At 46.0% G+C, this 14,769-nt stretch overlaps 1 protein-coding gene across 1 annotated transcript in view; it reads right to left on the reverse strand.

The window, feature by feature from the left end:
• LOC132394845 (uncharacterized) overlaps positions 1–14,769 on the reverse strand; it is a 79,206-nt gene that overhangs the window by 10,221 nt on the left and 54,216 nt on the right. The window contains 5 exon segments of the mRNA XM_059971251.1: positions 1,344–1,462; positions 1,559–1,581; positions 2,587–2,820; positions 8,643–8,738; positions 8,816–9,292. Of these exon segments, the coding sequence (XP_059827234.1) occupies positions 1,344–1,462; positions 1,559–1,581; positions 2,587–2,820; positions 8,643–8,738; positions 8,816–9,292 (949 nt within the window).

A 14,769-nucleotide genomic window follows, 5' to 3' on the forward strand; every position in this document is an offset into this window, starting at 1 on the left:
AGCCACTCCACCCCCTCTGCCTACCTTCCTATCACTCTGATATAATATATAACCTTGGACATTCAGATCCCAACTACAACCATCCTTCAGCCACAATTCAGTGATGGCCACAACATCATACCTGGCAATCGGTAATTGTGCAACAAGATCATCCACTTTATTTCTTATACTACATGCATTTAGATACACAGCTTGAGTATCGTATTTGTTGTCCTTTCTGATTCTGCATCCCTAATGATTTGATACTCAGCCTGTTGGCTGCAACTGAGTTCCATCACCTGTCTGTCCTTCCTGACAGTCTGACTGCAGGCTATCATTACCATTTTTACCATCCGTCCTATCCCGAGTCCCTTCACTCCAGTTCCCACCCCCCTACAAAATTAGTTTAAACCCTCCCCAACAGCTCTAACAAACCTGCCCGCAAGAATATTGGTCCCCCTCGGGTTCAGGTACAACCCATCACTTCTGATCAGGTCATACCTCCCCCAGAAGAGATCCCAATGATCCAAGAACCTGAAGCCTGCCCCCTGCACCAGCTTCTCAGCCACACATTTACCTGCCAGATCATCCTGTTTCTACCCTCACTGGCACGTGGCACAGGCAGCAATCCAGAAATTGGTACCCAGGAGGTCCTAATTTCTGGATTAGAGAGAGGCAAGAGTGGATATCGGACTGCTGGAAAACAATGCTGGAGAGGTAGTAATGGGGGGACAATGAAAGCGTGGATGAACTGAAGACGTATTTTGCATCAGTCTTCACTGTGGAAGACACTAGCAGTATAGTGGAAGTTCCAAGTGTCAGGCAACATGCCGGGCATGAAGTTAGCATGACTAGAGAACAGGTTCTTGGGAAATGGGAAGATCTTTAGGTAGCTGTCACCTGAACTAGATAGTGTACATGCCAGAGTTCAGAAAGAGGTGGCTGAAGAGATCGTGGAGGCATTTGTAACGATCCTTCAAGGATCACTAGATTCTTCAATGGTTCTGGAAGAATGGAAATTTGAAAATGTCACTCCACTGTTCAAGAAGAGAGAGCGAATAAAGGATACTCTAGGCCAGTTAGTCTGACCTCAGTGGCTGGGAAGATGGTGAAGTTGATTATTAAGGAGGAGTTATCAGGGAACTTGGAGGCACATGATAAAATAGGCCATGGTTTCCTCAAGGGAAAATCCTGCCTGACAAATCAGCTGGAATTCTTTGAAGAAATAACAAGCCAGATAAACAAGAGAACCAGTTGATGTTGTGTACTTGGATTTTCAGAAGGTCATTGACAAGCCATATTTGGCATCTAATTATGACTTAGTAGTGTCTCATAAACAAGCACAAATGAATCTTATGTTTTACCGTGTTTAATGCCGCCAATCACTTCTTCCGATGCTATGTCGAGCAAATAGGGGTGATCGAATTTTTCAACCAATAGGGCACCATCTGTCACTGACAATGTCTGGGGATCATCACTAATCCTGTAAATATTATACATCTGGTTATAAACTGAGCATCAGTGATATTTGAACTATTTTACAAATCCATACAGAGTTTCAGTAAAGACCATGTCCTACCTCCTCTTCCGACGAGCTTCCTCCTGAAATAAATCAAACACAGATCTCAATTGACTGAGACTGACCATCAGCATCCGAACAGCAGGAATCTGAGACAAGTTATTAAAAACTGCCGAAAATTCTCACTTAACTTTCCCACTAACATGAACGGAGAAAGAGGGACATTGAACCATGGGAGAAAGTACAAGGAATATTTATGAGAATTATACGATAACTGAGAGAAGGAACTCGCAGGAGAGACTGGACAGGTTTTAAGATTCTGAATGTATTTGATCGAAAATATTTCTGCTTGTGTGGAGACAATAAGTCAAAGATAAAAACATCAGTTGATCGTTAATAGATCCCACAAGGAATGTCATGAAGAGAATGTGGAACTCACTGCTACAGGAATGGCTGAAGTGGAACAGCAGAGATTGATTGTAATGGGGGACCATGGAGTTGGGGACACTGTGACTGGGTGTGGTGAGTAGGTGGGAGGAGGCTTGTGCACCAGGGAAACTGATAGGAGAGAATGGACAGAAAGTCCTGTCTCTGATGAAAATGGGATATAATCTGATGAAGAATATTTCTGAAAAACAAAAGACAGTGCAAAATTCTCCAAAACAATGAACCTGATACAAACCAGATATAGATGGTAAATCCGATGTGTAGGTCACATTCTGGAATTCAACCTCAGTTCCCACTGATCAACAGAGAGACCCTCACATCCACTGCACCAGACACACTCACAGTCTGTGACTGCAATGGGATGTTACTCTGAGTCTTAGGGGATATTATACATGGGAATCACAGCAGTGATCACTGGCTCAGTGCTACGATCAGAGTAAACATTCCCGAGAAGGATGCAGACTGTCCAGCGATGTACAGATGTTGTGAGAGGCCGGTTTGGAGACAACAACCCTGAATAGTCAAAACATCCATCTGGTTTCAATCAGTTTACAACTCTAGTATCAGTAAATCCCACACTGAGTTAAAATACATCATTTTGTGACTATGTACTTTTACAGGACCAAACTGAAATCTCTCACCATGAGGAATATGATATTGTCTTGTTGATCCTTCTGTTCCTGTAACTTTGAGATTTCCTTGTAGATGGCATTTAAATTCTTTTGAATCTTTTGAAGATTTTTCTCCATTGGATTTAGAATCCTCTCCTCTTCTTCCCTGATATCTCGGAGTGCACGCTGCTCTTTCTCGGTGATAATCCGGCGCAGTTCATCAAACTGGGATGTGATCTGGGACTGAACACTTTGTGACTGTTCCTGTCGAAGGAAAGGAGAGGCTGGTTTATTATTTGGCCCTGATGTATTTCCTTATGATATGGAAGGGTCTGTCCAGCCCACTATCATCCAAGAGGACCACAACCTTGCCGTTGGGTTTGGAGGCTTGTGTGCCTCAATGACCCAAAGAACTCTGTTGGCTGGAATGTGGGCTTTATGCTTTGACTCTTGGTGGGGTCACAACAGTCAAAACATCTGTCTGGTTTAAATCAGTTTTCAACTACAGTGTCTGTAAATCCCACATTGAGTTGATTGTCGGCTAAAAGAAGGTACCGGTTACTGAGAGAGCGTGCAAACTCCACGCAGACAGCACTGGAGGTCAGGATCGATCCCAGGTTACTGATTTGATCATTCTGACCCAATCTGAACTGGAATTTTCCTACCGAACAAAAAATCTTTTATCCAATTAAAAACTTCCACCAACCCCCCATCTTGTGCAGTTTGTGCATCATGTCATGGGCTTTTTCTATGTCAAAATACACTGCAACTACTGACTCTATTTGCCCGAGCCTTTCTTATTTCAGTCTCTAACCTTATCACTGAGTCTATGGAATTCCTTCCTTTCCTAAAACCACTCTGACAACTTGCCAGCATTCCTCTCTTCTCAAGCTGATATGATAGCTTTTCTGTTATCATATTTTCCATGATCTTGCATATATTTGACGTTAATGCTATTGGCCTGTAGCTGGTGTGTTTTGACGGGTCTTTGCCAGGTTTCCTTATTGGAATGACTACTGCTTCTTTCCACGCACTTGGTAATCTTACCTCCTCCCACAATCTGTTGTAAAGATGCAGCAACTTCAAGAGCGCTCCTTAGCCTAGATCTTTTTTAGCATAACATAGGCACACCTCAGGGTAGTGTGATTAGACTGATACTTTTCATCATTATGTCTTCATGGAGGTACCAGTGGAGATAGGTAGGAACATGGAGCATATAATCTGGAAGCTACAAGGAACAATTGATGATGTGGTGGAGTAGAGTTATGATTGGGGTTGCCCCCTAACTCTCAATTCACGTCCTCTTGTATGAATCTCCCCTATTCTCAATGGAAAAAGCCTATCAACATCAACTCTATCTAGCCCCCTCATAATTTTAAATACCTCTATCAAGTCCCCCCTCAACCTTCTACATTTCAAAGAATAAAGTCCTAACTTGGTCAACCTTTCTCTGCAACATAGGTGTTGAAACCCAGGTAACATTCTAGTAAATCTTCTCTGTACTCACTCTATTTAGTTGATATCTTTCCTATAATTCGGTGACCAGAACTGTACACAATACTCCAAATTTGGCCTCAGCAATGCCTTGTACAATTTTAACATTACATCCCAACTCCTATACTCGATGCTCTGATTTATAAAGGCCAGCACACCAAAAACTTTCTTCCCCACCCTATCCACATGAGATTCCACCTTCAGGAAACTATGCACCATTATTCCTAGATCACTCTGTTCTACTGCATTCTTCAATGCCCTACCATTCACCATGTATGTCCTATTTTGATTATTCCTACCAAAATGTAGCACCTCATACTTATCAGCATTAAACTCCATCTGCCATTGTTCAGCCCACTCTTTTAACTGGCCTAAATCTCTCTGCAACCTTTGAAAATCTACTTCATTATCCACAACACCATATCATCTGCACACTTACTAATCCAATTTACCACCCCATCATCCAGATCATTAATGTATATGACAAACAACATTGGACCCAGTACAGATCCCTGAGGCACACCACTAGTCACCGGCCTCCAACCTGACAAACAGTTATCCACCACTACTCTCTGGCATCTCCCATCCAGCCACTGTTGAATCCATTTTACTACTTCAATATTAGTACCTAACAATTGAACCTTCCTAACTAACCTTCCATGCGGAACCTTGTCAAAGGCCTTACTGAAGTCCATATAGGCAACGTCCACTGCTTTACCCTCATCAATTTTCCTAGTAACCTCTTCAAAAAATTTAGTAAGATTTGTCAAACATGACCTTCCACGCACAAATCCATGTTGACTGTTCCTAATCAGACCCTGTCTATACAGATAATTATATATACCATCTCTAAGAATACTTTCCATTAATTTACCCACCACTGACGTCAAACTTACAGGCCTAGGTTTACCCTGAGAACCCTTTTTAAACAATGGAACAACATGAGCAATACACCAATCCTCCGGCACCATTCCCGTTTCTAATGACAAAATATTTCTGTCAGAGCCCCTGCTATTTCTACACTAACTTCCCTCAAGGTCCTAGGGAATATCCTGTCAGGACCCAGAGATTTATCCACTTTTATATTCCTTAAAAGCGTCAGCACTTCCTTCTCTTTAATTGTCATAGTTTCCATAGCTTCCCTGCTTATTTCCCTTACCTTATGCAATTCAATATCCTTCTCCTTTGTGAATACCGAAGAAAAGAAATTGTTCAAAATCTCCCCCATCTCATTTGGCTCCACACATAGCTGTCCACTCAGATTCTCTAAGGGACCAATTTTATCCCTCACTATCCTTTTGCTATTAATATAGCTGTAGAAACCCTTTAGATTTACTTTCACCAAAGCAACCTCATATCTTCTTTTAGCTTTTCTAATTTCTTTCTTAAGATTCTTTTTACATTCTTTATATTCCTCGAGCACCTCATTTACTCCATGATGCCTATATTTATTGTAGATCTCTCTCTTTTTCCGAACCAAGTTTCCAATATCCCTTGAAAACCATGGCTCTCTCAAACTTCTAACCTTTCCTTTTAACCAAACAGGAACATAAAGATTCTGTACCCTCAAAATTTCACCTTCAGATGACCTCCATTTCTCTATTACATCCTTCCCATAAAACAAATTGTCCCAATCCACTCCTTCTAAATCCTTTCGCATCTCCTCAAAGTTAGCCTTTCTCCAATCAAAAATCTCAACCCTGGGTCCAGTCCTATCCTTCTCCATAATTATATTGAAACTAATGGCATTGTGATCACTGGACCCGAAGTGCTCCCCAACACATACCTCCGTCACCTCACCTATCTCATTCCCTAACAGGAGATCCAATACTGCTCCTTCTCTAGTTGGTACCTCTATGTACTGCTGCAAAAAACTATCCTGCACACATTTTACAAACTCCGAACCATCCAGCCCTTTTGCAGTAAGGGCATCTCAGTCTATGTGTGGAAAATTAAAATCTCCCACAATCACAACCCAGTGCTTACTACAAATATCTGCTATCTCCTTACAAATTTGCTCCTCCAATTCTCGATCCCCATTAGGTGGTCTATAATACACCCCTATAAGTGTTACTACACCTTTCCCATTCTTCAATTTCACCAAATGGTCTCCCTAGACGAGCCCTCTAATCTATCCTGCCAGAGCACTGCTGTAATATTTTCACTGACAAGCAATACATCACCTCCCCCTCTTGTCCCTCCTATTCTATCATACCTGAAGCAACGAAATCCAGGAATATTTAGTTGCCAATCACTCCCCTCCTGACACCATGTTTCACTAATAGCTACAACATCATATTTCCAGGTATCAATCCATGCTCTAAGCTCATCCACCTTTCTTATAATGCTCCTAGCATTAAAATAAATGCATTTAAGAAATTCTCCAACTCTTCCTCTCTAGTTATCTCTGACAGTGCAAACAACTTTACTATCTTCTTTTTCTTCCTTCTCCCATACATCTGTTCCTACACTCTGGTTCCGCTCCCCCCCCCCCCCCCCGTATCTAGTTTAAATCCACTGGAGCCTCTCTAGCAAACCTACCTGCAAGAATATTTGTTCCCCCTCCAGTTCAGATGTAAACTGTCCCACCTTCCCTGGAAAACTGCCCAATTATCTATAAATCTGAAGCCCTCCCTCCTGCACCATGCCTTCAGCCACATGTTGATCTGCACTATCTTACTATTTCTAAACCCACCTGCACGTGGCACTGGTAGCAATCCTGAGATTGCTCTCCTGGAGTTCCTGTCCTTTAACTTGGCACCTAGCTCCCTAAACTCACCTTTCAGGACCACCTCACTCTTCCTACCCACATCATTGGTCCCTACATGGCCGACGACATCCGGCTGTTCAACCTCCCTCTTGAGAATATAGAGAAGTCGATCCAAGATATCACGGACCCTGGCACCAGGGAGGCAACAGACCATCCGGGATTCTCAATCTCTTCCACAGAACGTCCAATCTGTCCCCCTAACTATTGAATACCCTAACACCACTGCTCTCCTCTTTTCCCTCCCTCCCTTCTGAGCTGAGGGTCCAGTCTCGGTGTCAGAGACGCAACCACTGCAACTTGTCCCTGGTAGGTCGTCCCCACCAACAGTATCCAAAACGGTATACTTATTGTTGATGGGAATGGCCACAGGGGTGCTCTGCTCTTCCTGTCTAATCCCCTTCCCTCTCCTGACAGTCACTCAGCTACCTGTCTCCTGACTCTTAGGGTTGACTATCTCCCTGTAACTCCTGTTTTTTTTCTGCCAAATGATCCGAAGTTCATCCAGCTCCAGTTCATTAACTCGGTTTGTCAGGAGCTGCAGCTGGATGCACCTTTCACAGGTGTAGTCATCAGGGACAGCTGTGCTCGCCCTGACTTCCCACATACTGCAAACGAAGCACTCAACTGCCCTAACTGCTGCCTCCATTACCTGCTCCTAATCTAATTAGATTAATTAAAGGAGCTTACCCGGCCTTTCCTCACCTGGAGTGAAGCTCGTACTCAGCCTCTGCTCGCTTTTTAAATTCCCCCGCTGATCTCAGAGGCCGTACTTCACGTGCTTGCGCAGTCGTGCCCTGTTCAACCTCCCCTCTGCCTGTTCTCGCCGAACCCTGATTGAGCCAAAGCCAAAGCCCAAACTGATATGTTCAGATTCATCCTCGGTTCCAGCAAGTTTAAAGTCTTCTCACTCAAACATCCGGCAAAATGTACGTTATGAAGTCCTTCAGTCAGTCACAAGAGTTACAGATCAGGGAGGTCAGGTAAAATTTCTACAGGTTCCAGCTCATGTAGGGGTGAAGGGGAATGAGAGGGTGGATGAGTTGGCAAAGAGAGCATTAAAGAAAGAAAATATAGAAATGCACATTAGTATCAGCAAAGCAGAGGCTAAGTGTGTAATCTGGGAAAAAATCATCCAAATGTGGCAAGAAAGATGAGACAGAGAGGGGAAAGGGAGGCATGTATATCAAATACAAAAGAGTGTTACAGGTACTAGGGTAGGCAGTGGATACAGAAGAGAGGAAACTGTGTGGACTAGGTTAAGGTTGGGGCACTGTGCACTAAACAAAGTATTGTAAATGATAGGGACACACCAGACAGGTTTGTGTGAGGAATGTCAGGAAGAGGAGCCAATAGAACATGTAATTCTGAGTTGCAGGAAGTTTAGGATACAGAGAGAGATGATGACAATTAATCTAAGGTAATTGGGGGTGCAGGAATTCACAAAAAGGGTTACTGGGCATGGGTGAGAGAGTACAGGTCTGGGTACTTTTAGCTTTCTTAAGGGATACAGGTTTTTTTTTATAGGATTATGATGAATAAGCAGGATTATGGTACTGGGATGGCCAAAGAAGGAAAGATAAAGTGTAGTTTAGGGTATGTGTGTGTATGTCTATGTGTACGGGAGAAGGCATTTCATATGTTAAGTCTATCGTCTGATCCGCACTCCGGAGCAGAAGGTGGCGGTAATGCACCATTAAGCTGGGTGCCAACCGCCGAAGAGAAGAAGATCATCCCAGGTTACTGGAGCTGCGATACTCTGCTATTCTTCATTAAAGGAACAAGACTGCACAACAATATTGGAAATTCTGCTCAGGAGCCTCACCCGAACTCCAGAAATCTTCTCTTTCTGTTCCTGCTCCATTTCCTGGAAGTCTGCTTGTCTTTTTGTGAGAGAGTCCAAGGAAGATTTAACCCGATCCTGGGAATTAAAGGAGGAATGGATCAGACAAAAAAAGACACAACATAAACAGACGATCGAAAGCGGGTTATTTTTACCTGGTAAATGTTAACGGCTTCTTTAACCGGCATGAAGTTGTGAGACTTGTGTTCCCGCGCAGTCGCACAGATCAGGCAGATCAGTGTCTTGTCCGTCTCACAAAACAGCTTCAGTTCTTCCTCATGTTCCTCGCAGAAACGTTTACTTTCCTTCCCTTTCGGCTTCAGGTGCAGTTTTCGAGCTTTTTCAGCCAGTCTTGCTAACACCCGACTGACCCTGAGGGTGCGGTCTGCAAACTCCTCTCTACATTCCGGGCAGGAGTTTCTCTCCTCCCTTTCCCAACACCGTGTGATACAGGTGCGGCAGAAGTTGTGTCCACACTCCAGTGACACCGGATCGGTGAAGAAATCCAGGCAGATGGGACAAATTACCTCCTCGGTTAAACTCTCGACCTGTCCTTCCGAAGCCATGTTAACTCCCGGTACTTCCGGGTTCAGGGTCCTTTCACTTTCGGGAGCTGCTGAACCCTGCGGTACCTGGCATGTCCACTAGGGGCGCTGCAGACTCGGGAATGAACAACGTTGCTCCAAGTGTTCTCTGGGCAGGAATCGCGGCAATTTCCACGTCAGGGTGGGATCAGAAACACATTAAAGAGGTCTGAATATAAATGAACCCGGAGCGCGGAGCCTGGTTCAGTGTAAAGTACAACTGAAAGGGAATTCCTGCTCCAGCCCCACTGAACTTGTCATCATGCATTGTCTCCATTCTAAACCCTTCAGGTCAATCCCTCCCAACCTACATCCGCGACACTTCTCATGCCCTCAATCTCCTCAGCAATTTTCAATTCCCAGACACTGACCGCCTCATCTTCACCATGAATGTCCAGTTATAACTTCTATCCCCTATCAAGAAGGCCTTACAGCTCTCTGTTTCTTTCTCAATAAAAGAACAAACCAGTTCCCCTCCAGCTGGAAGGACTGGTGCTCACCCTCACCAATTTTCCTTCCGCTCCTCCCACCTTCTCCAGACTCGAGGGCTATCCACGGGTATCTGCATGAGCCCCAGTAATGACTGTCTCTTTGTTGGTTACGTAGAACAGTCCATGTTCCAGGCCTTCCCCAGTAATGCTCCCAAATCTTCCTCAGAAACATTAATGACTGCATTGGTGCTGCTTCATGCACCCATGCTGAGTTTATCAATTTCATCAACTTTAACTTCCACCCTGCACTTGAATTCACTTGGTCCATTTCAAACACTTCCCTCCCCTTTGCCCATATTTTTGGAAACAAACTGTCAACTGACATACTTTATAAAGCTACTGATTCCCACAGGTACCTTGACTATACCTCTTCCCACCCAGTATCCTGTAACTTTTCTAAACTCCTTCATTTCCACTGAATCTGTTCCCAGAATGCAGTTTCCCCTTCCAGAACATCAGGTACGTCCTCCTCTGTAAAGAACAGGGTTTCCTTTCCTCCGCTATTGATGTTGCCCTTACCTGCATCTCCTCCATTTCCCGAACATCTGTGCTCACCTCATCTTCCCTCTGCCTCAACAGTGACAGAGTTCCTCTTGTCCTAACCTACCAGCACATAAGTGTCCACATCCATCACCTCATCCTCCATAAACCTCCACCATCTCAGAATCAGAATCAGGTTTATTCTCACCGGCATGTGTCATGTGTCATGTCCTGTATTGTGTTAACGTAGCAGCAACAGTTCAATGCAATACATAATATAGAAGTACAATATCTATCTATATATATATGTAAATCAATTACAGTATATGTATATTGAATAGATTAAAAACATATATATATAAACAACATGCGGTAGTGTTCATGGGTTCAATGGCCATTTAGGAATCGGATGCAGAGGGGAAGAAGCTGTTCCTGAATTGCAGAGTATGTGCCTTCAGGCTTCTGTACCTCCTCCCTGATGGTAACAGTGAGAAAAGGGCATGTCCTAGGTGCTGGGGTTCCTCAATAAAGGATGCTGCCTTTCAGAGACATCGCTCCTTGAAGACTTCTTGGATACTTTGTAGGCTGGTACCCAAGAGAGAGCCAACTAAATTTATGACCCTCTGCAGCTTTTTTCGGTCCTGTGCAGTAGCAGCCCAAGCCAGACAGTGATGCAGCCTGTCAGAATGTTCTCCAGGGTACATCTATAGATGTTTTTGTTGCCATGAAGTATAATCACTGTCTTGCCTTCTTTATAACTGCATCAATATGTTGGGACCAGGTTAGGTCATCAGTGATCTTCACGCTCAGGAACTTCAAACTGCTCACTCTATGTGTTCCTTCGTCTTACCCTTCCTGAAGTCCACAATCAGCTCTTTTGTCTTACTGACGTTGAGTGCCAGGTTGTTGCTGCGACACCACTCCACTAGTTGGTATATCTCACTCCTGTACGCCCTCTTGTCACCACCTGAGATTCTGCCAACAATAGTTGTATCATCAGCAAGTATATAGATGGTATTTGAGCTGTGCCTAGCCACATGGTCATGGTATCTGATCACCAAACACATCTTTACCTCTTCCCTTCTCTACTTTCCTCAGGGATCACTCCCTCCATGACTCCCTTGTCCATTCACTCTCCCCACTAGTCTCACTCCTGATACTTAACCCTGCACGTGGCCAAAGTACCTATTCACCTCCTCCCTCACCTCCATTTGAGGACCCAAAATGTCCTTCCAGGTGAGGCAACACTTCATCTGCTGGGTCATTTATTTGCTCTGCTGCTCCCAATGCAGCCTCCTCGACATTGGTGAGACCTGTTGTAAACTGGGGATCTGCTTCATCAAGCACCTCTGCTCCATCTGCCAAAGATGGAACATTTTACTTCCAATTCTCATTCCCATTCCGACCTGACAGTCCATGGCCTTCTCTTGTGCCACGATGGAGCTACCCTCAGGCCGAAGGAAAAACACCGTGTAGTATGTTTGGGTAGCCTCCAAATAGATGGCATAAATATTGATTTCTCCTTCCCGAAAAAAAAATTCCCTCCTCTCCCTTCTTCTATCCCCCACTCTGGCCCCTTACCTTCACCTTCCTGACTATCATCTCCCTGTGCGTCCCCTCTTCCTTCCATTTCCCCTATGGGCCATTCTGCTCTCGTATCAGATTCCTTCTTCTCCAACACTTTACCTTTCCAACCCACCTGGCTTCACCTATCCCTTTCCAGCTATCCTCCCTCCCGTCCCCCACCTTTCTATTCTGGAGACTTCCCACTTCCTTTCCAGTTCTGAAGAAGGATCTCGGCCCGAAATCCCATTTCCATAGATGCTGTCTGACCGGTTCCTCCAGCATAGAACATGGAAAATCCACGGCACATTATAGGCCCTTCCGCCCACAATGATGAGCCAGCCATGAATCCTGTTCCAGAAGCTGCCGAGAATTTCCCAACCACACAGCCCTCTATTTCCCTAAGCTCCATGTACATATCTAAGAGTCTCTAAAAAGCCTTTATTGTATCCGGCTCTACCACCTTCACTTTGCATTCAATGCACCCACCACTCTTTGTGTGAAAAATTCACCTCTGACATCCCCTTGTACCTCCTTCCAAGCACCTTAAAACTATGCCCCCTCATGTTAGCCATTTCAGCCCTGGGAAAAAGCCACTGACCATCCACACGATCAATGCCTCACATCATCTTATACACCTCTATCATGTCTCCTCTCATCCTCCATCACTTCAAGGGCAAGTTTACTCAACTTGTCTCATAAGGTACACCCTCCAATCCAGGCAACATCTTTGTAAATCTCCTCTGCACTCTCTCTATAGTATCCACAATCTTCCTGTAATGAGGTGACCAGAACTGAACACAGTACTCCAAGTGGGGTCTGACCAAGGTCTTATATACCTGTATCATTACCCCACGGCTCTTGAACTCAATCCCACAGTTGATGAAGGCCAACACAACATACACCTTCTTAACCATACTGTCAACCTGCGCAGCAGATTTGAGTGTCCCCTGGACAAGGTCTCGCTGATCCTCCACACTGCCAATATTCTTACCATTCATATTACATTCTGTCTTCAAATTTGACCCACCAAAATGAACCATCTCACACTTACCTCAGTTGAAGTCCATCTGCCACTTCTTAGCCCAGCTCTGAATCCTATCGATGTCTGCTGTAACCTCTGACAACCCTTCAGACTATCCACAACAACCCAACCTTTGTGTCCTCAGCAAATTTACCAACCCATCCTTCTGCTGATGGATCTCTGGTGCTCTCACCTCTCTCCCGTGCAATCCGACAGACTGAAGGGTGAGGGAGGACAAGCACCGATGACCCGTTCTGCCGTCCTCAACTCCCCTCCTCTCCCTGGTCACCCCGCTCGGGATCGTTTCATTGCAAACTGCCGACGAGACATCGACCGTCTCCACTTCCCCACTCCTCCCTCCAATTCCAACCTCACTACTTCCGAACGCCCTGCTCTCCATTTCCTACTGAACAGCAGACCCAACCAGTTCCCCTCCACCACCACTCTCCTCTGTCTGGCAGAACTGGTCCTCACTCTCACTCATTTCTCCTTTGGCTCCTCCCACTTCCTTCAAACCAAAGGTGTAGCTATGGGCACTCACAAGGGTCCCAGCTTTGTCAAGGGTACCTTCTTGTCAGCTTTGCGAAACAGTTCATGTTACAAGCCAACCCTAGTGTCCGTCCCCCACTTTTCCTACACTACATCGACGACTGAATTGGTGTTGTTTCCTGCACTGATTCTGAGCTCTTCGATTTCATCACCTTTGCCTGCAACATTCACCCCACCCTCAAATTTACCTGGTCCATTTCCGACACCTCCCTCCTCATTCTCGATCTCACTGTCTCTATCTCTGGAGACAGCTTATTTACTGATGCCTATTATCAACCCACAGACTCTCACAGCTACTTGGACTATTCCTCTTCCCACCCTGTTACTTGTAAAAACAACATCCCCTTCTCTCAACCCCACCAGGGATAGGGTTCCTCTTGTCCTCACCAGCCACCCCACCAGGGATAGGGTTCCTCGTCCTCACCTGCCACCCCACCAGGAATAGGGTTCCTCTTGTCCTCACCTCCCACCCCACCAGGGATAGGGTTCCTCTGGTCCTCACCAGCCACCCCACCAGGGATAGGGTTCCTCTGGTCCTCACCTGCCACCCCACCAGGGATAGGGTTCCTCGTCCTCACCTGCCACCCCACCAGGGATAGGGTTCCTCTTGTCCTCACCTGCCACCCCACCAGGGATAGGGTTCCTCGTCCTCACCTGCCACCCCACTTGGGATAGGGTTCCTCTTGTCCTCACCTGCCACCCCACCAGGGATAGGGTTCCTCTGTTCCTCACCTGCCACCCCACTTGGGATAGGGTTCCTCTTGTCCTCACCTGCCACCCCACAGAGATAGGGTTCCTCTTGTCCTCACCTGCCACCCCACCAGGGATAGGGTTCCTCTTGTCCTCACCTGCCACCCCACCAGGGATAGGGTTCCTCTGGTCCTCACCTGCCACCCCACCAGGGATAGGGTTCCTCTGGTCCTCACCTGCCACCCCACCAGGGATAGGGTTCCTCTTGTCCTCACATGCCACCCCACCAGGGATAGGGTTCCTCTGTTCCTCACCTGCCACCCCACAGAGATAGGGTTCCTCTTGTCCTCACCTGCCACCCCACCAGGGATAGGGTTCCTCTGGTCCTCACCTGCCACCCCACCAGGGATAGGGTTCCTCTGTTCCTCACCTGCCACCCCACAGAGATAGGGTTCCTCTTGTCCTCACCTGCCACCCCACCAGGGATAGGGTTCCTCTGTTCCTCACCTGCCACCCCACCAGGGATAGGGTTCCTCTGTTCCTCACCTGCCACCCCACAGAGATAGGGTTCCTCTTGTCCTCACCTGCCACCCCACCAGGGATAGGGTTCCTCTTGTCCTCACCTGCCACCCCACCAGGGATAGGGTTCCTCTTGTCCTCACCTGCCACCCCACCAGGGATAGGGTTCCTCTTGTCCTCACCTGCCACCCCACAGAGATAGGGTTCCT

Source organism: Hypanus sabinus, chromosome 5, assembly GCF_030144855.1.
Source record: "Hypanus sabinus isolate sHypSab1 chromosome 5, sHypSab1.hap1, whole genome shotgun sequence".
NCBI lineage: Eukaryota > Metazoa > Chordata > Chondrichthyes > Myliobatiformes > Dasyatidae > Hypanus > Hypanus sabinus.